At 48.7% G+C, this 23,077-nt stretch overlaps 2 protein-coding genes across 2 annotated transcripts in view; both read left to right on the plus strand.

Moving 5' to 3' along the window:
* Positions 1 to 15,926, plus strand: part of LOC130381503 (male-specific lethal 3 homolog) — a 17,096-nt gene extending 1,170 nt beyond the window's left edge. Inside the window, exons 2-15 of the mRNA XM_056589147.1 lie at positions 593 to 678; positions 1,073 to 1,168; positions 2,331 to 2,422; positions 2,802 to 2,899; positions 3,205 to 3,345; positions 3,700 to 3,860; positions 4,312 to 4,482; positions 5,082 to 5,186; positions 5,310 to 5,491; positions 6,050 to 6,139; positions 6,863 to 6,972; positions 7,509 to 7,608; positions 7,982 to 8,066; positions 13,654 to 15,926. Coding sequence (XP_056445122.1) covers positions 593 to 678; positions 1,073 to 1,168; positions 2,331 to 2,422; positions 2,802 to 2,899; positions 3,205 to 3,345; positions 3,700 to 3,860; positions 4,312 to 4,482; positions 5,082 to 5,186; positions 5,310 to 5,491; positions 6,050 to 6,139; positions 6,863 to 6,972; positions 7,509 to 7,608; positions 7,982 to 8,066; positions 13,654 to 13,753 — 1,617 coding nt within the window. The 3' untranslated portion in view covers positions 13,754 to 15,926. The remainder of the gene's footprint in view (positions 1 to 592; positions 679 to 1,072; positions 1,169 to 2,330; positions 2,423 to 2,801; positions 2,900 to 3,204; positions 3,346 to 3,699; positions 3,861 to 4,311; positions 4,483 to 5,081; positions 5,187 to 5,309; positions 5,492 to 6,049; positions 6,140 to 6,862; positions 6,973 to 7,508; positions 7,609 to 7,981; positions 8,067 to 13,653) is intronic.
* A 1,519-nt stretch (positions 15,927 to 17,445) lies between these two features.
* Positions 17,446 to 23,077, plus strand: part of LOC130381014 (FERM and PDZ domain-containing protein 4-like) — a 25,393-nt gene continuing 19,761 nt past the window's right edge. The window contains exon 1 of the mRNA XM_056588435.1: positions 17,446 to 17,744. Coding sequence (XP_056444410.1) covers positions 17,446 to 17,744 — 299 coding nt within the window. The remainder of the gene's footprint in view (positions 17,745 to 23,077) is intronic.

Below are 23,077 nucleotides of genomic sequence, written 5' to 3' on the forward strand. Positions count from 1 at the left end.
GTGTGTGTGTGTGTGTGTGTGTGTGTGTGTGTGTGTGTGTGTGTGTGTGTGTGTGTGTGTGTGTGTGTGTGTGTGTGTGTGTGGCTAGCTAACAACACATAATATCCATATGTTGTTGCACGCTAGTTGGATAGCCTGCTTAAATCAACACAGACATGTATTATTGCGGTTGTCTGTTGCATTTATTAATGCACACATTCCATGTGTGTCTGGATAGCTAGCTAACAACAACACATACTATCAAGGGTTATACTATCATACTATATATCCATAGTTAGTTAGCTAGCTTGCCAGCTGGCTAACAACAAGACATTGATTAATGTATTGTTTCTGCTGCAGATGTCTGTTGCATTGATTGAATAAGTATTTGAATAAGTATGTATATCATAGTTTTTCAGAAAGGCTGCAATTATTGTGTGTGTGTGTGTGTGTGTGTGTGTGTGTGTGTGTGTGTGTGTGTGTGTGTGTGTGTGTGTGTGTGTGTGTGTGTGTGTGTGTGTGTGTGTGTGTGTGTGTGTGTGTGTTCCCTCTCCAACAGTCCATTGTTAATATCTCTCTCGATGTTCATCATTTGTACTTGGTGTGGTTTCAGGTCCTTGATGTTGTCCTTGCTAGTAGTGATCAACATGGAAGGCGAGTCCCAAAGTACCTGATTCATTTCAACGGCTGGAACAGCAGGTAAAAACTGGTCGCTCTGTCTGTATCTCGTTGTTGTTGCTGATGATGGCATTATTATACCGGGTGCAACCAGTTAACCCTACTGTCAAACCAATATGACGTTGTTCCTGCATGCATAAGCAATGATATGCTATCCTATCAATTCATACAACATTCCACTAGAAGTAAGGTTATTCATTGACACAATACCCTAATGCTGAGGTTAGTTTTATCTTTATCTCTTTTTTAACTTATCTTTCTAGATAGAAATCCACCTAAAAACCCAAGGCGATATCCTGCTAATTCATTGAAAGCACCCGTCATGTCATTGATTGTGTGTGCGTTGATAATGTTGTGCGTGCGTGTTGTACGTGCCTTAATCTGTGTGTTTGTGTGTGGATGGGTTCCCTTCCAGCTGGGATCGTTGGACTGAGGAAGATAATGTCCTTGGGGACTGCGAAGAAACCCGAACATTGCAACTGAAACTGGCTCGTAAAGCGGCAGGTCGCATGTGAGTGCCGCTTCAAGTCCTTCTCTGATCTTTAATAATAAACTGTATTGGATAATGACAGACATGCGATGGACAACAGAGTACCCACTTCGATGCACTCTGTTTCTGTGGTCGCAGATTCGGTTGGTTTGCTATGTTGGTCAAAGCATTTATTTTCCTCGTTGATGGATTGTGATTGGTATTTTATCTGTGTAATTTGAACTGTGTTATGAATACCCAAAACTAGATATTATATGAGATGTGGAAAATGTGCAAATGATCTGTAATTATTTGGTTGTGCATTTCTTATCTAGATGTATTTTCATCAATAGGTCGCGTTCAGTTGTAAATCATCAAAAAAATCGTAAAAAGGCTGAAATTAGTAACGGCTAGCTATTAGTAAGAGTAACAGTGACATATAGGCTGATTTTAAGACGTTTTACGTCGTTGATCGAATGCATTGGTCAATTGATGATCATCCAGCTTCAGTGCACACCAAGCATGGGAAAGTGGGGATTGACAATTCAGGTCTGCAATTTTTTTCCAGCTCTCCCACACAGACATCATTCGATATCAACTATTTTGCCTCTGATTCTGTAAGACCAACCTTGTTATGCTCAGAGGATACTAGGTGGCGGTAAAGAGCTATGAAAGCATGTGGGAAGCAGCAATGTTATTTTCCCATTCACAGGCCCAGGCTAAAAACGGTTTGGTTTAATATGCATCTTTCTCTCTCAACTCATTGCGAATGTGACATGTTTGATGAACAAAAGTGCGTACGTTTTAGGTGTACAATGTTTCTAGAAGAAACCAGGGGGCTGGCATGTTGAACTAAGTTAGCCATGTCACTATTTTACCGTCAATAATGTGTTTTCCTCCTCTATCGGGCTTTTGGTAAGGCCTGTATCCAGGTCCGTTGCTACAATTCCTGGGCCCCTATACAGGAGGAACTGATGGGCCCCCCTGCGCTGAATTGTTGACGGGGGGGGGGGGGGGGGGTGGAAGGAGCAATTGTTGACGGGGGGGGGAGCAATTGTTGACGGGGGGGGCAATTGTTCTGTGGGGGAGCAATTGTTCTGTGGGCCCCCCCTGGGCTGTGGGCCCCTAGAATCGTCATCACCTTTCACCCCTTATCGACGGCGCCTGCCTGTATCTGTGTGTGTGCTTCGGTCCGCCTCTCCAGGAAGAGAAAGGGATGGGGGAAGGGGCGTCGCCAGGCAGATGTTAAACCCTCTCTGAAGACCCTCCCCAAAGAGGAAGACAGCGACGACCCATGTAAGGGCGCACCGGACGTAACATGTACGCATGAACCAATCCCATCGCATGATTTTGTTATTTTTGTGTCATTTGTTCATTTGGTCATGTATAAATGTACAGTATTAAGGGACAGCTTCTGGTCCCGGGGACTACTTGGGACAAGTTTTTTTTTTCCAACCCTTTTTATCGATTGCGTGTTGAATCCGCACACAGCAAGCGCGTGTGTTCGTAGTACGTAAACGGTTCAACGCAATCCTTTGGGCCACTAAGGGTCCCTGTCCGGCCCCTTGGGGTTCCAATGAAGCAAACACAGGCTGCAATATTGGCTGAAGCGCTCTTGCGCTGGAATACTGGTACCAATGTCAAAGATTTGAAGACCCCTCTCTCGACGTGGCAGGTTTGATCTCGTCTTCGGGAAGCAGTGACGACGACGACACAGACCAGGACTCCTCCAACAGCGGTGACACCACCTTCTCCGAGGACCTGAACAAGATGGTGAAGCACGCACTCCACACTAAGGACACTGTACACACACGCATGCATACAGACACACACAGAGAAAGTTGTGGTACTTGCAAATGAGCTATTACTTTGACTAATTTCCTCCACGCTGTAACAGAGAACCAATAAGTCTATCTTTTAGGAGGCAGGAGGACTATAACTGAGATTCATTATTCTCAGTTCCATTATTTCTTTAGTATTCTTTCATATGTTCATTTATACACTTTATTGATCGTCTCAATTAAAACCCTTTTTGGTGTTCGTCCTACTACTAACGTATGTCCTTGTTTGGGCGTCAGGGGGTGGAAGAGGAGGAGCCGCAGGTGAAGCAGGAGAGTGAGGACGAGGCCTCGGTCCAGATGGACGTCAGCATCACCATCCCCGACGTCCTGAAGAAGAAGCTGGAGGACGACTGCTTCTACGTCAACAAGAGGAAGAGGGTACGTACACGCCTCCCCTCGTGGTGGGTTCTTGATCAAACCGTGGCGGTTTGATCAATCTTTTAGTACCGATTAACATTTAGCTAACAACAATAACATGGATATCAATGTGTTGTTCTTAGCTAGCTTGCTAATAACAACACATGGATATTGTTTCTGCACATTTGTCAGAAGATAGAGAAACGACAATATTTCGCTGTCGGTACAGTAAGGATGTTCATAGAAACAAGTGCCAAGCTCTAACAATCAATAGGTTAACCCATTGCCCGTGTCCAACTAAGAAAGCCATTATAAGACGCTTTATGATGCTAAATGCTATTTTTATGTCGGTTCTCTTCTCCCCCCCTCCCGCAGCTGGTGATCGTGCCGTGTCAGACCAATGTGGTGCACATCCTGGAGTCGTACGTCAAGCACTTTGCCATCAACCGGGCCTTCCTGGCCAACGAGCGCTACCGCCGCAGCCAGGCAGCCGGCCAGCCTGCCCTCAGTCCCGGGGCCGTGCCCCCCGAGAAGAAGTAAGAACCACATTAAATTGGGTGGGAGCGCTTGGCTCCGCCCCCAAATTTTCTGTGAATTTGGGGGCGGGGCCAGTCAGGCCCCCTGGGATTGCTTCTCGTTGCCCCCTGAATGCATGCGATAATTGTAGTTTATTATTAATTTTGAAAAATAAAAGTTAATTAATGTAATGATAGTAGTATTTTATGTTTCCAAGTGCTGTTGTGTGTAGGAGTCTATTGGCGTTCATTAGCTGACTTTGAGATGTATATTCATATACTTTCAGAGATTATCCTGACGAGATATTCAGTAGGTGAGCAAGTGGATACACCCCTCTGTGAATTGTTCTCGCTTTACATCGCTCTATTCTGCCTTTCTGAATCTAGACCCCTGTTTTGCCCATGGCCCTTGGCCCTTGCCCCTAGCGTGGTGAGTGTACTAAATAAGACGAAGTCTCTGTGTGCCCCTCAGCGAGGACCTGTGTAAGGAGATGGTGGACGGCCTGAGGATCACCTTCGACTTCACGCTGCCCATGATCCTGCTGTACCCGTGCGAGCAGGCGCAGTTCAAGAAGGTCAGCTCGTCCCGCATCTTCTTGCCCGTCAGCGAGCCGTCGCTGGGCGCCAGCCGCCACGCCTTCAGGTACCCCCAGACTGCTTGGTTGGTAAATTAGCATGTAGGGTGTGTTCGACACAATGCATCATGGGGGATTTCACTGCCATTTTGAGATGACTCGAGAGTTGTAGTCCAATAGAAGGTATTCCCATAATCACAAATAATTCGAGGCTTAAGGAATAAACAGTTATCAAATCACTTTTAATACCGTTCATATTCCAACGCTCCTATGTTTCCAAAACGGAGGCAATCCATGCAATGTACAAGTCCCTCAATAAATTGGTATACATTTATCATAACAATTCTGTTGCTTGATCTTCTTTCACTTTTTCATAAACTGAGAGCTGTTTTACCTTTTTGAATCTATTTGTTTTTATAGACTGGCTGTGAATGGATTCTGCGTCAGTTGGGATTTGTTTTCACTCACAGGTTTTATTGTTATTTTGGTGTTTTTGGACATTTGGTCATCCATTTTGCAAAGCATTTTTTTGATGTTCCATAAAGCTATTGGAGAGATTATGATGAAGAATAATAGGCAGGAAAAAAACAGTGTTTTTTCATCTGTTCTTTTGGACTTCTATCATCAGTCTTCATATCTCCTCCTTTCCCCCCCCCCCCCCTCGCAGCGTCCAGCGCGACCGCAGCCCCAGCCCCCCGGGACACAACCCCCCCACCCCGCAGTCCACCGACAGCCAGCCCGCCCTGAGCGACGTCTCCGCCGTCACGCCCACGACCACCACCCCCACCCTCCCGGGCACCGCCCCCACCCCGGCGGCCCCGCCCACTACCCCCACCCCCACCCCCACTACCCCCGCCCCCGTCACCGCCGTCGCCGTCGCCGTCGTCGTCGTCGTTGCCCCCACGCCGACGCCTAAACGCCGTCGCCACGCCGACATGGACTGCCTGACGCACCAGTCGCTGCAGAGCATCCAGTCGCTGCGGCGCTCCACCCGCGCCAACACCACCAGCGCCACCACCGTCGCCACGGCAACGGGCTCGGGGGAGCGGTCCGCTGACGGCGGGGCCAGCAGCGGAGGTGGGCGGGGTAGTTTGCCGTGTGTGTGTGTGTGTGTGTGTGTGTGTGTGTGTGTGTGTGTGTGTGTGTGTGTGTGTGTGTGTGTGTGTGTGTGTGTGTGTGTGTGTGGTGTGTGTGGTGTGTGTCTGTATTGTTGGCAGTTTCTTTGTGTGCATGTGAAAGAGTGCAAAAAAAAAGATAATGAAGGTGTGTGTGTGTTGTTAGCAGGGTTAGGTGTGTGTGTGTGATTTTGTGTTTCCGTGTTAAAGTGTAAGGGAATGGCTTTTTCGATTGGAATGCGGACTCATGCAAACAGGAGTTAGGAAGTTTGACCTTATATGGTCGAGTTGGTGGGGCCAAAAAAAACATTCCAAACAACCTAACGAGATGGAGATTAAGTTTTGCCCCTTCAGTTTCTCCATCCTTCTTTCTTTACGACTCCATGCTAAAGTCACCCTCCTGCTGTATTTATCGCTAACGTGCTTATCCTTCTATGCTACCGCCGGTGCTTCTGTGTCGTGCTGACGTGGACACGTGTTTAACGCCGATCTGTGTTCCTTTTACTTCGGCCTCATCCAGGCGGAGGCAGCACGGCAGCGTCGCCCCAGCCCAAGAGACGCCTGGTGGAACCTCAGGCCCAGCCCAAGTTCTTCTTCAACCTGGACCGAAGTGAGCTAGTCCCTTCAGCTCGTCGCTTATTTAAACACACCTAACCGTTTACAACCTCATCCGCGTCTCGAAATCGTACCGGTCGAAAGAAAATGCCGATGATGCCTTCATCACAGGCAACGCTAAGCACAAAGAAGGTTGCTAGTTAGATCCCTGGCTCCTCCTAGCTGAGTGTCGAGGTGTCCCTGAGCGAGGCACCTCATCTGACTGCTCCCGACGAGCTGGCTGTCTTCTCGCTTGGTTGACTCCGCCGTCAGTGTGTGCTTATGTGCATGAATGGTTGCTTTGGATAAAAGCGTCTCTTAAAGGCCCTGAATGTAAATGTAACTTGGACACGTCATGTATTGTATTGGTGTATATTGTGGCAAGGACTTGAGACTCCCTGCCGAAAGTTTCCTGGTTCGATCTCCAAGGTCCACAGCCTGACCTGATGACTTCCTTCAGCACGATGCCCTCACCCCTACCAACTTCGAGAACATGTAAAACACCTGAAGCATGGTGTAATGACCTCCACAGCCCAGCAGAGGGCAGCACCCTCACTGTATTACTGTAGAGTCACTTTAATAAAGGCTGACTCACTGTTTTAAAGCTCTTGTGGGTATCCTGAGCTGCTTAACTAAGCCCAAACAAAACGGCTAGATCGATGCGTGAAGGGAACCGGACGTAAAACGGTAATGTTAAACCTTCTCCGCCATCCCTCTCTTCCCGTTCCCTGATTGACAGGAACCCCTGGCCACAGCGGCTCCTCCTCCCCGTTGCCCCTGACGCCCAGCCGGGAGAGGGGCGGGCCCTTCTACGGGCTGGAGAACCGCCGGAATAACGAGCTTAACGAGGTGAGGGATTGTAACCAAGCAACCGCGGAGTACATTGGATTGTAATCAAAAATATAGGGGTGTGTTGAAATTGTCTTCTTTTATTTTAGCAATTCAAGTGCTTTTTCACTGATGTTGTGAGGTGCTTTGATTGGGGGGGGCGGGGGGGGGGGCATTTTGCTCAGGAGGTAGCGCGGCTTGGCTGGTTACCGGAAGGTTGCTAGTTCGATCCCCTGCTCCTCCTAGCGTCGAGGTGTCCCTTCGCGAGACGCCTTACCCTCACTGCTCCTGCATCGGATAACGGCGTCAGCAACATTCCCTCAATGCGTGCGATGCATAGAAACGGCGAATTAGTACACAATAATGAAACTCGGAATAGACGCTACGACTAGTCATCCTTTGTTCCAACCTTAACCAAAGAAGTGGCGACGACCGTCGCCACTTCTTTGGTTAAGGTTGGAACAAACGGTGGCTAGTCGTAGCGTCCATTCCGATTCGGTGCGGGGTGAAATCTGTGCGGTGCGGCTCCTCATGTTCCTCTGCCTCTCCTGCACCAGGTGCTGAGCTGGAGGCTGACCCCGGACAACTACCCCACGAGCGACCAGCCCCCGCCTCCCTCCTACCTGTACGGGTCCCAGCACCTTCTGCGGCTCTTTGGTGAGCTGTCTGTCTGCCTGCCTGTCTGTCTCTCTGTCTCTGTGTCTGTCTGTCTGTCTGTCTCTCTGTCTCTGTCTGTCTGTCTGTCTGTCTCTGTCTCTCAGTGTCTGTCTATCTGTCTGTCTGTCTTTCCCTCTGTCTGTCTGTCTGTCTGTCTGTCTCGGTCTGTCTGTGTCTCTCTGTCCGTCCGTGCGTCTGTCTGTCCGTCTCCCTCCCTCCCTCCCTCCCTCCCTCCCTCCCTCCCTCCATCTCTCCCGGCCCCTTTCAAAGAAAATCTTCACGCAACACCCGATTTGAAGATAATTGCTAAACACACACCGCTGTTTGAAAGTGCGCGTCCTCCCATGAACCCGTCCCTCCTCTCCCGCTGCAGTGAAGCTCCCTGACATCCTGGGCCAGATGCACATCCCCGAGAGGAACCTCCGTGCCCTCATCAAACACCTGGAGCTGTTCCTCAGGTAACACGCCCCCACACACCTCCCTCACGACAACGACGACGACTTAAGGGCCATGACGGAGGTGATGAGGCCGATGTAGACGCTGATGTCTTTTTGGATGTACATTTAAGTCAAAGCACCGCCACAGACCCCAGGGAGAGGGGGGGGGGGGGGGGGGAGACGTATAGAAAGGCGATTAGTATGAGTTAGGGCGAGGGGCTGGCCGCTCATGCATAGGGAAGCACGGGTGTTTTTTTCTTCTTCAATTAAGCACCTGCTGCATTTGAAATAGATGTGCAGTCAGCAACACAGAACTTGTTCGAAGTTTGGATGGCTTTTGGGATTTGAGCTCTTAAAGGGACACTTTATTATATTTTATCAAAAATATTTATCACTCAATTCAAAGAAACGAGTATGTTTGTATATTTTTTTATGTATTTATTGTGGTATGATATTACACCGATTTTTGAGGGCTGATAAGATCTGTATTGTGAATCTTTAGATGTTGCGATTTCTGTAAAAACTTTTTTCAGATTTCGATCTTTGTGGTTTTTACATTGTGTTTGTAACGTCAAGGTTACGATTTTACCGGCCCATCTGTATCCGCTATTGTATGAACGTTTTCGAGCAGAATGCTACATAGTTTACTCTAATGGACCATCGGCTAACACACTATAGCGCCCTCTGTAGGACGCCGCCAGTAATGTATCCGCCGAGATTACATTGACAAGAGGGAAAAGTTTAAGATTTGAACTGAGGTGAACCGCAGTTTAATGTGTGCTTCACCTCCAAGGGTATGCGGCCAAGTGCTTCATTAAACAAGGATTGGAAGAGTTATCCAAGCCCGCCGGACAAGACATAAAATAAGTTAAATGAATGTTGCCGGGGATTGCTTGTTCAGACCGTGAGACGGGGGTAGAGGTTCCGAGACACCCCCTCCGCGCACCATCTGGATAAAAAAAAATTAAAACAATTTTTTTCTCTGCTTTCGCTGCAATGACGCAATCGCCCGACAATCAGGACACTGGGTGAATGATAATGCATTGGATACGGGTGTTCCACTCCGTAGACTGACGGTTCTGGGTTCGGATCCATAAATGCCACATTCTCTCACTCGCTCTCAGGATAGTGATGGCAAGGGGTGTCCAACTGCCAGCCATAAGGGTATGGGTTGAGATCCCCCCACCCCTCCCTCAATTTCGTTATTAGCTAGGTTATGGGTTCAGATCCCCCCCCCTCACCGCCCATGACGTCAGACCTAAGGTTATGGGTTCAAATCCCATCCCCACATGTGGTCAGCTGTTGGGTTATGGGTTCACATTCCCCCAATGTTGTCAGATGTAAGGTTATGGGTTCAGATCCCATCCCCCCAGGTCGTCAGCTGTTGGGTTATGGGTTCAGATTCCCCCCTATGTTGTCAGCCATTAGGTTATGGGTTCAGATGGATCCATCCCATGAGGTCAGCCATTAGGTTATGGGTTCAGATCCCCCCCCCCCCCCCCCCCCTTTTGTCACCGGTCAGGTTATGGATTCAGATCCATCCCCAATATTGTCAGCCTACCTGTTGGCATCCTTGAGCAAGACGGCTGAGGCCTACCTGCCGTTTGATGTGCGTCCGAGCTCACCTCAGTCTTTCCGGATAAAAGGTTTTGCTAATCGACTCCATGGTAAGGGTTTCCCAGTAGGGCCTCTGCTCGGTTTCCCACTGGATCGATATCAAGCACCACTTGATACTCACTCAGTACACTTTCTTTTCATATCGCGCAAAAAAATCTGGTTAGCGCTTTAACCCCAACAGGCGCACCTTCTCTTTCCTTCTCAAGTGGTGAGTGTGTTTTCTTTTTATGAAACGACGAACAGACTTTAAGTCCTTCAGATTCTTATTGGCTCAAAGCCGGTATAAAAAAAAAAAACGCTGCAAATCTCTGTGTACTACTACTTAAGTGCTAGCCTGTGTTTCTTGGAAACAATTTTGCCGTCGTGGGGAAATATGTTGCTTGGCGGTAGAATGATCGGTTTTTCAATGCATGTTGTCAGACACTCAGAAAAAGGCGCAAATATAAATTAATTCTATTTGTCTTTTCGAAGAAAGTATGCACCTTTTGTCAATTGACGTCATTTAATTAAATAACATATGATTAGCAGTTGTAGTTGCACATTGTCCTGCAAGTGGTTCATTTCTCTAGCATAGTTCTAGTGAAATCTGATTTATGGAGGAAGCTGAGCTGCTTCAGTGTTTGATAAATGGCAGTGTTCAATAAAGAGGTGAGGGGGGGGGGGGGGGGGGGCATATATCCTGCTGGCCCAAGCGTTTGTGGGGATTGTATATCAACGGGGCTAATAATGCATCGCGGGCCTGTTCAGCGATGAAGGCCAGTTGTTTATCTGAATGTGTCCCAGAGTTCATTATCTGGCCTGATCTTTCTTTTTTTTGCGTCGTAAACAAGCAGGAATGAATTGACTGCGGATTTAACTGTACAAGAATGATGTACAAGAATACAGCGTTGGTCATTGAGCGGACGAAACAAAAGCTGAAAGAGACTTGAGGAAGACAAATCTGATAGTAGGAGAGAGTGAATCCCTCCCCCATGAGATATGGGAGGGGAGGGTGGGGAGGGCAGGGGGAGTGGGCGTTACACAAGCATGGAAGTCTAATCTTTAAATCCCCCCCCCCCCCCCCCCCCCCCCCCTCCTCCTCCCTCCCTTCCTCCAGCCATCTTCAGTTTAACCGAGGGCCCAACCAGAAGGGATTTATCTTCCACTTGTGTTCTTTAATCAAACACGGGACATACCCCCTCCCACCACCGTGGGGCACTGTGGGGACGCTCCCGTTAACTTGATATCCTTGTGGACCAGTTGTCAAAGAGGAACCCAAACCCAATACCACTTGGCTCGCATTGGAAGACTCCCGCTATAGGTTAAACGCAGGCTTAATTGCTTGCATAAGCCTCTGATTGGTCGACCCGGCGATTAAGCGTTAATTGGACACACCTGTCCAATCGAGCACTAATTGAAGGTGGGTTGAAGGGGAGTTACAGGGGAGCCAGCAGCGCTGCAGGCCCATGATGATCAGAACATGAAGGCACTCTCTACAGGCCCGGTCAAGGGGCTTGGTTCTCCTATATTGATGGACTTAAGGTCACCAAAGAGGTTGACATTGTTATTTAGTTATTTATTCGATTTGGGGGGAATTCAGCATTGCAGAGAAGCAGACAATGCATTTTATCAAGTCTTTCCCCATCCATGTATTCATATACTATACGACCACACATTTTAAATTGAGGACAGGATTTATAATCATGTTTATCATTGATTACACAAAAAAAAAACGTGTCGCAGTTGTGAAACGCCTTGTTCACACACTGAGTTTTAAAACCACTGCCATGGATACGGTCTCCATCTCAAACCAAGTCCGTGCTCTCGACCATGGCCCCGTCTCGAGTGGGTTACGACCCCACAACGCCTGCAGACAGGAGGAAGTAACTCCTGCAGTGCTACAACTGCTCTCCCTCGGTTCTGTGTTGGCAGTGACGCTGCGCTGCGTCGCTGATCAGCTCGTGATACAAGGCTCGCTGTGCGACGACGGGATGCGTGTAGGAGTTGTCGGACTGCAGGTGTAAACCTGGGGGTGTGGGAGGGATTTAAATGTATTTTCTGCGTTCCCGAGATCAACACCGGCGGCGGATTGTGAGCCGGCATCAACTGATTGAGACCGAGGTGCATTGCATTCTGGGAATTGAACAGAGTTGATCTCTCTCTCTCTCTCTCTCTCGCTCTCTGATGCTGTCGCTCGCCCCTTCCCTGCGAGAATGATGAGAGATTAAGAGCACACATGCTTTGGGTCCTGTGTGTCTGGATAGATTTCTGCCCCAGCGCATGCGAACCGTACAAATCCATATGTCCGCGCAATCAATATGGATTAGGCAAAGCTCAGGCCCGCAAATTGACACTACACCACATATGGATCGGGGTCTGACCAACTATCAAAAAAATAAAAACGAACGTCCTCGTGGTCAATACCGGATCGGTTGTCGTTAATGACCCCAACGGCCACGATGTTAATTTTCCGAAACGTTTTTATTTTTTTATGGGATATTTGATCGGAATTGTCCGAAAAACGCGCAACGCGGTTCCGTCCGAAGTGCGGCGAAAACACCCGATCCGTAAACCCACGGCGACGACAGCGACAATCGGGATTGCCTTCGGCCTCGCGCGTCGTGGGGGCCCCCGTCGAGAGCGCTCTTAATTCGTCCCGCTGATGAGGATAATTAGTTTGGCCCCGGGATCAGGGGGGGGCCGGCAGGGAGAGCTCGGATGAGATGGCAAGATTTAGAGGATTTGGCCGAGCAGCGGATACTAAGAAGATTCCGGATTAGTTTTCACCGCTACTGATTAGATGGAAAGGGTGGGGACGGGGGGGGCACGGGGGGGGGGGGGAAGGATATATGCATATATATTTATTTATCTATCTCCTGTTCGCTCTCTCTCTCTCTCGCTAGGTCTCTATCTCTGTCTCTCACTCACTCGTGCTAGCTAGGCTGCTCTCTCTCTTGCTCTCTCTCTCTCTCTCCCTTACTCTGACTGATCGGTGCGGAAGGCAGTCGGGTGGGCTTTACTCCCGCACCCATCTACGCACGCTGGGGGCGAGGGGTCCGCGATTTGTGGGCTGTGATCCATCGATCAGCAGAAAGGGAAACCAGAAGGCTGAGGCGCTCAGCATTGTGTCGCCAGGAATCCAGAGGGGCTGTGAGGCGGTGTTATTTAGAGAGAGGGAGAGACTCTGACCTTTTGATACCGCTTGTCCTAATCCCTCCCTCCCTCCTTCCCTCTCTCTGCTGCTCTCTCTTTCTATCATTCTGGACCACTTCCTCTGTATCTCCACACGCCCCCCTCCCCCATTCTTGCTTAATCTCTCCTCTTTCGCTTTCTTCCCACTTCCTCCTCTTGTTCTCTCACTTCCTGTCCATCATCCCTCGCCCCACTCCCTCTATCTCTCTCTCACCTCTTCCTCCTGTCTATCTCTGTCCTTCCCACTCTCTCTCTCTCCCCTCCTCTTTCCCTACCGTCTCCTGTTCCTCCCGACCCTCCATGATCCACCCTCTCTTTCCTCTCCCCTCCTCTTCCCCTCCCGTTTCCTGTTCCCGCCCCTCCGTGATCCCGCCTCTCCCCTCCTCTTCCCCTCCCGTTTCCTGTTCCCGCCCCTCCGTGATCCCGCCTCTCTCCCCTCTGCCCCTCCCGTTTTCTGTTCCTCTCCTTCCTCCATGATCCCGCCTCTCTCTCTCCAACTCCCGTTTCCTGTTCCTCTCCTCCCCTCCATGATCCCGCCTCTTTCCTCTTCCCCTCCCGTTTCCTGTTCCCTCCCCTCCCCTCCATGATCCCGCCCCTCTCGATCCTCTCCTCTTCCCCTCCTGTTTCCTGTTCCTCTACTCCCCTCCATGATCCTGTCTCTTTCCTCTTCCCCTCCCGTTTCCTGTTCCCGCCCCGCCCCTCCATGATCCCGCCCCTCACTATCCTCTCCTCTACCCTCTCCTATTTCCTGTTCCTCCTCTCCTCCCTCCCTGACCCCTCCCTCTCTCTCTCTCTCTCTCCCCCCCCCCCCCCCCCCCAGGTTCCTGGCCGAGTTTCACGAGGACTTCTTCCCGGAGTCGGCCTACGTGTCGGCGTCCGAGGCCCACTACAGCATGAAGCAGCCCAGGACCGTCTACTGAGGGGTCCTGGGGTGAATGTACCCCCTCCTCCATCACCACCCCCCCCCCCCCCACAAGCTGGGAGATTGGTCCAGACTGGAGTGACGGAGGAGGGGAGAATCTACTTGTGCTTTCGTGGTGCAAACGGTCGTTTCTCTGGAGTCTGTGCTACGCTACGCTAGGCTAAGCTACTCTGTTCTGAACTGTGCTCTTCTGTTCTACGCAAAATGCAGGACTCCGCTCGGCTACGCTACGCGGAACTAGGCTACGCTGTGCTGCGCTATGTGGGATGACGCTAGGCTACGCTACAACTGTCTGTGATGGACTATGCTCGGGCCACGCCGCGCTATGCTATGATAACCTAGGCTATGCTAGGCTCCTCTGTGATTCTCTACTGCTCGGCGGGCTGGATCAGCACTACCTTGCCCCACGTCTCTGCCTCCTCTGATGACCTCTCCTCTCCTTCACGTCTGGCCTGCACTGCCTCTATGCTAACTCTGCTTCTATTCTCACCTCCAGGTCAGCAGTAATGGGATATAGAGAGAGATGTATAAACGTCCTCCAGTGACCGTAGGGGTTCGACAGTTGACTGTTTGATCACGTGGCATGTATTCTTTATTTCTTCGGGTTTCTCTTTTTTTGTTTGTTGTGCTGACTTTGAGAGTGCGACGTCTATGAAAAGCCCCACAAACGTAAGCCTTCAAACGATTCCACTCAATCCTTTGCACCGTTTCTCCGACACCTCCAGTTGAAATACTGCTGAGATGGCGATGGATAGGTTTCCCGGGGTACCTCCCCCCCTCAATTTGGGGATCGCCCTTATTTCTAAGAGGGTCCCAATTTACTTCAAAGCCCCTTGATACAGCCAGCTTGTGGAGAAGTTTCCCCCAAAACGAGTTTTTTTTTTATCCATGCTCTTGTATATACATGTCTCTTTTTTACGCTCCCTTGAACAATTTTTTTTTTTTACATACATTTTTTACGCTCCCTTGAAAGTGCCCCAGTGCACTGACCCGGAGCCGCTGTAACGCGGTTGTTCTGTGCAGTAGTGGGCCGCGACAGGCTGCAAGGCTGTGGCTCTGTCGTCTGCAGTTTGGTGTTTTTCCTTCTGCGAGGACACAAGGGGTACGTTGCACTGCGCCTTGCTGGGATGTGTCCCTACGCGCTTCCTGCTATCTCTCTCTCCAAGGACGGTGTCTCTTGTTCGTTGGCTCTCTTTGCTCTCCTAAAGGCAATGTCTATCACTCACTCTTTTTATGCTCTCGCTCTCCTAAGGCCTGTCTCTCGCTCTATCACCCCAATAGCAATGTCTCTCTTTCAATCTCTCTCCCTCCAAAGGCAATGTTTCTCCCTCTCTCCCCCCAAAGGCAATGTCTCCCCCTCTCTGGACCCAAAGACATGCCTCTCGCTCTCTCCCCCCCAAAGGCAATGTCTGTCTTTCACACACAACTGTTTATTGGCCTCTTCTCGGGTTTGGGGTTCACATTCCCGCCAATGTTGTCCTACCACATTTAGACTTGTATGGACTTAGTTTTTTTTTACTGAAGGATAAAATGTGTCTGTCTTTGTTTGTTGTAGAACAGAAAGAATATTAAGGTTCACATCTAGATGTACTTGGCGAAGTAGCTTTCCTCGACTGAACTATTACCAACATGCCGATTTATGTAACAAAGGCCGTCTTTTTTTACTTTGGTCTGAATGAAAACATGATTTTGGAAGGAACTTGATGTTGAGTTTTCACCCTTACGTTCTAAGGAAGATAGTTATTTGTTCGTAATAACATTGAAAATGTGAATAAAGAGATGCCTCTTAACCAAGCTGTTTTGTCTTTATGGTGTTTATACTTTTATATTGGTTATGTATCTGACATATGATTTCGCAGGTTGCCCTACTTTTCAACTGTTTAAAACCATTGCCAGTTACTGGTAAAGATAATGAAACACTTGAACATTTTCTCGCTCATTACCACCATCAACGTCATTATGTGGAGTTCCGCGGGTTCTAAATTCTACAGTATATTTCTTCGGGTTCGATTTACGAAATACACATGTCGATTCAAAAGTATTTTTCCTCTTTTCTATAAGATTTGTATTCGTCATGGCTTGATCCAATCAATGACTCAGACCTCCAGGACTTCAAAGCCAATCAAAAGCCCCACCTTTTTATATAATTTTAAATGCTTACTTCAAGTGCAGCAATCAATAACGCAAAAAACGAAACGTGATCTACCCTAAGCACCTTCCTCTCCGGCTGACCACATTTCAAACCCTTAACACGCTTTTAAGTGTGCTCTTAGCATGCCAGCCTGCCGGGACGCTAAGCTAACCTAGCTAGCGCTAACCGGTCCTTTTTAAAGGGGGTTTCAGCGGTGGGTGCTAGCTGCGTTTAAATCGGATCGGATTACCCCGTAATAAACTCCTCATGGCCGAAACCCGAGACGTCTCCCTCAAGCCGGTGGCGGCTATCGCTTAGCCGCAGAAACCGCTCCGCTCGAGAGCTTCCACGTGTTTTGACATCGATTTTACCCCCCCCAATCCCATCTCCCCCTTCGCCTGGTGGTCTCCCACCTATCATCTTCCCCCCCGTGATTCGATTGTCTGGAGAGCAAGCGGGGTGGTAATGCAAGGGAGCCATCACCACCAGGTAGGCTAAGTGGTGTCTCACTCGCCCTTCACGTGATTTTCCGTCCTCGTGCACTTATCACCGTTGATGTGTTTTTTATTTTGTTATTGGTTTTTCTAACCCTTTTTTGGTCGTGTGTTCTCTCAGCATTTTTTTTTATAAGAGCCTAAGTAAGAAAACATTTTTGGACAAAAGAAGTAGACAAGTCAATATTTAAAAGTAAAATAATATATAAGAAGAAAAAAAGAATGATGAAAGGACCTGCATGTCATGTTTTTTCCTCTATTCTTTTCAAATTTTCTGTCTTTTCTTTTTAATGGTAAGGACAAGTAGCCTACGAAAAAAAGTATCAAATTTGTACGTAAAAATACGAAATGACCTGAATGTCATGGCACCTCATCAGTATTGGAATAATGTCCACTGTCTCCTCTATTATTCTGTTCCTTCAAGGGCCATGTTCTGGTTCCGCTCACGTTGACCTTGCTGCAGTTGTGTTTGAGTTTAATGGAAGGGAGGTAGCACAGGACAGAATGTAAATCAGAGAAAGGTCCCACCCATGATGGTTCAAATCATCATCGCGCCTCCCTTTTCCCTCCATGGTCAAAACCCCACCCAACCCAGACCTCAAACCTCCTCCTCCTTCTCCACCTCCACCTCTCCTGGTGGAGGAGATACCACAGGATTGGCTGGAAGCAAGTGTCCGTCAGAGAAACGTCCCACCCACCGATGACAACAGACAACTACCTCGTCTTCGGTTCTCAACAGCATCCTCTGGAAATGCGCACCCGCTTTCAATATCACTCCTCCCTTTTTCCCCCTCCATCGTCAAAACCCGACCCCACCATTACCTTAACCACCTCCCCCTCCACCTCTCTCCTGCTTTCATCTTCCCCTTGCCTCCATCCCCTCTCTGCTCCCCCCAGATGTTCTGCTATCGCTCCTCCCTAGTCAATCTTTTTCCCCTCCCATCGTCAAAACCAAAGCCCCCCCCCTAGACCATCGTCTCCCCCTCGACTCCGTCCCTGTCCGATCTCACTCCGGTTCCTCGGTTCCCCGGTTCCCCCCGTCCCATGTACTGCCTCCACTGCGTCATGGATCTACTGGACGGCCTGCGGGCGGCCGAGGAGGCCAGCTTCTCCTCTGCGTCGTCGGGCTCGCTGACCACCCTGAGCACCGACCTGGCCTCGTCCTCCGGCTCCGTCTCGGAGCACAACGTCAGCATGATGACCTTCTCCACCACCTTCGGCAACTCCTGGGACCTCTGCTCTCTGGAGCTGTCGCCCCCCCCCCTCCCCGCCGCCGCCGCCAGGAGGCCGTGGTCCCCCCTCCCTCCCCCTGCCGCTCCGGACGTCGGCGTGTGGCACGAGACGGCGTTCCTCGGGGATGGCGAGTAAGTTTTTTTTGGCGCGCGCACACGCGTACTAGTATAGATGCGCACACGGTGGGTGTTGAGGTTTTTCGGTGAAATGTGAACGTGTGTTGGTTTGGGTGTCTTCAGGGGGTCAAAGGTTGTGTTCGGGGGTCATCCCACGAGCTAAACAGAGGTCACCATGTGTCCCGTCAGTTGGGTATTTGCCGGAAGCGTCTCAGGCGTTGGTGCAGGGGGGGGGGGGGGGGCGGGAGGGGGGAGGGCGGGAATGTACCTGTAATATGTTGATACATCTAGGACCTGAAACATCCACATCACCGCCGGTTGATTCACCTCCCCCCCCCCCCCCCCCCGTCCAGCTGACCTCCGCCGCTACGATGCCACGGTGCATCTGTCTGGGAGGGGGCGGGGCCTTTGTTGGCGTGGATACGAAGGCCGTCCCGGGTTGGCCGGTTGGGGGAAGGCGGGCGGGGGAGGGTGTGTGTGTGTGTGTGTGTGTGGGTAGCCAGGGGTGGTGGGAGGGGAGGGATTAAGGATCAGTCAGTCCTCTGCATCTGCACGGAGCTGGAGGAGGATGGTCCACTGAGCCATGAGGTAACGCACAAACCTTTATTAATATCGTTTATGACATGTTTATTATCGCTATTATTGTTCTGAATGCGCTGGTGAATGTATGTGTTTTCACTTTTTTGCCGTGTTTGTGTGTGCGTGTGTGTGTGTACGTGTACATCTGTGTGTGTGTGTGTGTGTGTGTGTTTGTGTGCGTGTGCGCGCGTTGACGAACACACTGCACATCTGTGTGTGTGTATCGCTGTCAATGTTTGTATTTTGTATTTTTACGCGTGTTTCTGTGTCGTCGGTTTATGTGTGCATATATTTGTCGTTGTTGTGCGCGGGGTTAGGTGAGATTGTGTTGCACTGCTGGGCCTTCACTGTGTGAGTGTGCGCTTGCGTCTTGGTGGGCATCCTTTTGCAGGTTTTTATTGTGGACAATGTCAATTGTAATTCTTTTTTTTTAGGGACTCTTACGCAACTTTATAGGGTTGGTTTGTGTGTGTGTCTCAGAGGGATGATGTAGGTCACATTTGAGAGAGGATTTCATCAGGGGGGTAATATTAATATTAATAATATACTTTTATAGCGAGCACTGGTCGTGATTACTTTTTATTTTTTTTCGATGACAAAGGGTGACTTTGACTTGAAAGATACGATTTCTATTGATATTAAAAGTGGTGTGGTTCCTGCAAAATAGTTTTACGATTACATTGGTTTCATATCAGACTCAAACTTTAGGCCTGCCCCTTATCTGACACGTATAACTAAACAATCTGAAAATCAAATTTTTTCTGATTGGGCATGACAATTTGATTTGACCAAATTCACAACTTTGCAGTGATCGGTCAGTCAAATCGTCTGTCTATATGCTTTGCCTTTATCAACAAGCGCTATTAGCCACAGCTACGATTACCCCTTATCAATAACTGATATATATATTCAAAGAGATTAAAGTTAGTCGACAACATTTCCATTATTTTCTTTTCCCAAAATATTTTATGTTAACTTCCCAGTATGGAAATCCATCCCTAGAGAAACACATTCCAGGTGATATAAATCGCTTCTTTGCTCCACAAACTTGGAGACTATCTAACACACTCATGTCCTCTTCCACATTGATAGATGGGCTTTTCCACCTCTGCCCAGTGTTCAGTTTCCATGATATCAAAACCGTGTTTAGTAATATGAATAATTCCCTAAGAGGATTTGATTGGTGGTGTGGATCTGTCTGTTGTAATCTCTAGTGCTACGGCCAATTGCTTTTGACCCCTCCCCCTAATTATACATTCGTAAAGACTAGTTGTTGATCTCTGTTTTGAGTGTTTTTGTTTATAGATCGGAAGAACGCTATCCCTCAATTCATCCAAAATATCGGAAGCTCGACAGAGATTGTCTGGTGTTGTTCGTAGTCACGCACAACTTTGCAGGAGTTTGATATCTGTTGATATTACAGCACACATCAACACGTAGAATAAAGAAGGTGAATGTTCATATACTGTATAAACCAGCGTTCAAAAGATTGGGGTCACACAAAAAATTTCATTTTTTCCATGAAAACTCAAACTTTTATTTAAAGTTTTCAGCTGTGCTAACATAATTAAGTGTTTTCTAATCATCAATTAGCCCTTTAACACGATGAGCTTAACAATGTACCATTAGTACACAGGAGTGTTGGTTGCTGAAGGGGGTCTCTGTGCACCTATGTAGATATTCCATTAAAAATCTGCTAGAATAGTCATTTGCCATATTAACAATGTCTAGACTGTAATTCTGATTAATTTAATGTTATCCTCATTGAAAAATTCCTGTGCTTTTCTTAAAAAAAACTAAGGACATTTCAAGGGACCCCAAACTTCTGAACGGTAGTGTTCTTCCCATTTTTTTCAATTTGCTCTCAATACCTTTGTGACGTCCTCAACGTGCCTGATTTTTTCAGGTTAATCCGACCTTCACCAGATGATGAAGGTTATAGGTAGACATAACCTGTGCTCTGTCGTCCAATCACACAAGAGTTTACCGAGCCAATCCCTGTGTCCCAGATGCTTGTGAATGTAATCCACGGTGTGTACCTGACCAACATTGAGGACACAGGAAAACCCACTGGGTCCAGCCTCGAAGACCGAGGAAGTTATTTAATCATGAATACAATGTGAAACGGTAACTCTGGTAAATGGACTGCATTTATATTGCGTATAGTAACCAATGACACTCAAAGCGCTTTACAATATTGCCTAACATTCACCCATTCACACACCCACGGCGGTGTCAGCCATGCAAGGCGACCGTCGGCTCGTCGGGAGCAGTCAGGGTGAGGCGTCTCGCTCAGGGATACCTCGACACTCAGCTAGGAGGAGCCGGGGATCAAACTAGCAACCTTCCGTTTACCAGCCAACCCGTTCTACCTCCTGAGCCACAAGTGGCCCCGGTCTTAGGACTTCTTCCAGGGACTATTTTCCCTCCGCGGTGGAGGGATACTGCAGCACACCTACTATTGTACTCATATTTCAACATTAGGAGGGCATAAGTGGTTCCATTGTCGTAATATGATTTAAAGCTTAATGTGTGCCATGGATTGAGTGCTTTTGTTGAGGTGAATGAAACTTGATGCATAAAATGGAGTCATAAATCAAGTTTGTATGAGGGGGGAAGCTAATCTCTGAATCAGCAGTCCTATTAGGTTTGAGCAGAACTTCTTGGGGGGGGGGGGGGGGGGGGGGGGGAGAAGGCACACTTGTCTGGACAGGAAGTCAAGATAACCAGGGGCAGGTCCTCTTCTGACGGGGGCCTCCTGTCGTGTAGATTTATTTATCTATGCGTCGATATATGAACATAAATAAAGATATGCACACATACATTCACAGAATTAGATACATATGAACACACAAACGCACACATAGTCACAAACACAAATTACAAACATGGATACAGTTACTCACTCGCAAATCTACATCGCTCTACATTTTTACACACACGCACACACGCAGAGCACACACGCAGACACACACACGCAGAGACTTACACACACTATTGAACGTACATAGACTCATGCACATGCATACAAATAGACGTACATGCATGCACACACATAAGCGCATCCAAAGGCGCACGTGCACGTGCGGCCGAGCACCTCAGTGACTCATGGTGACTCAGGTTCTCCAAGGAGGTTCGGAACTCAGCAGCACCCAGCGGTACCTGGCTCCATCCCGGGGCCAGCTGGAGCCAGGAAGCTGCCGCACGGAAATAGAACCGCGTTTCCCAGCATGCATCAGATCCGTGCCCAGCATAGTCATAGCTGATGCACAGGTATCTATTTATACGGTAAGGTCCTGTACAGTATACATGTAGGTATGGACACGGGTATCTGGTCATTAGCATGGCTTTGCGACGCTTAGCTTTAGCTTACACTTAGCTTTAGTTAGTTAGCTTCTGACACTTAGGAAGAGAGCTACGATAATATACCGCTCGTTGTGACGGCTCGACAGAATACGTTCTGGACAATTTGTTTGAACGTTGAAAATGCGGTTTAACCACGTGGGAACACACACACACACACACACACACACACACACACACACACACACACACACACACACACACGCGCGCGAGCGAATGTGTCGCACTCAATCACACACACACACTCTCCACAAGGGAAACATGGCTACGGAAAGTATCGATGGGACGACAGGCATGTTGAGCTGAGTGGATTAAGCTACACCACACACACGCACGCGCAGACACACACCCATGCAGACGTACGCACACATGCATACACACATAAATAGAGAAAGACATACACACAGACACAGACACACACTATGACATGCACACACAGGGGTCAAGCTCATTAAGCCAGTAGACTTCTGAACCCATAACCATCTCTTTCTCGCCCCATATCTCTCTCGCTCTGTGTTCTAGACTTATCTACAGGAGGCGGTCCCACTGTTTTCTCTAAGGTCCCTCCACACTAGTTGTGTGTGTGTGTGTGTGTGTGTGTGTGTGTGTGTGTGTGTGTGTGTGTGTGTGTGTGTGTGTGAGAGAATGGGGTTTATCCCCGCTAGTCCAGATGCCCGGGCTAAATCCATCACCAGCAGTGGTGCACCAGGGCTAAGCTGGAACATTTGGCGCCAAGCAAAGACACACACACACACACACACACACACACACACACACACACACACACACACACACACACACACATTTGTTGGGGATTTTTTCTTTACCGGAGTGCTTCAGAGGAAGTGGATTTTCATCTGGGTTCTGGAGTGGGACTCGAGAGAGAGAGAGGACCTCGACTCTCTCTCTCTCTCTCTGGTCCCTCTCTGGTCCCTCTCTCTCTGCTCTCTCTTTCTCGCTCTCTCTCTGGTCTCTCTCTCTCTGGGCTCTCTCTATCTCTGGTCCCTCTCTCTTGTCTCTATCTCTCTCTGGTCTCTCTCTCTCTCTTGTATCTCTCTCTTGTCTCTCTCTCTCTTGTCACTCTCTCTTGTCTCTTGTCTCTCTCTCTCTCTCTGGTCTCTCTCTGTTCTCTCTCTCTCTTGTCTCTCTGGTCTCTCTCTCTGGTCTCTCTCTCCATCACTGGTCTCTCTCTCTCTTGTCTCTCTCTCTCTCTGGTCTCTCTCTCTGTTCTCTCTCTCTCTCTGGTCTCTCTCTCTGGTCTCTCTCTCTCTATCAATGGTCTCTCTCTCTCTTGTCTCTCTCTCTGGTATCTCTCTTTCATTCTCTCTCTCTCTTTCTCTCTTTCTCTCTCTCTCTCTCTCTCTCTCTCTCTCTCTCTCTCTCTCTCTCTCTCTCTCTCTCCGCTC

Source organism: Gadus chalcogrammus, chromosome 4, assembly GCF_026213295.1.
Source record: "Gadus chalcogrammus isolate NIFS_2021 chromosome 4, NIFS_Gcha_1.0, whole genome shotgun sequence".
Taxonomy (NCBI): domain Eukaryota; kingdom Metazoa; phylum Chordata; class Actinopteri; order Gadiformes; family Gadidae; genus Gadus; species Gadus chalcogrammus.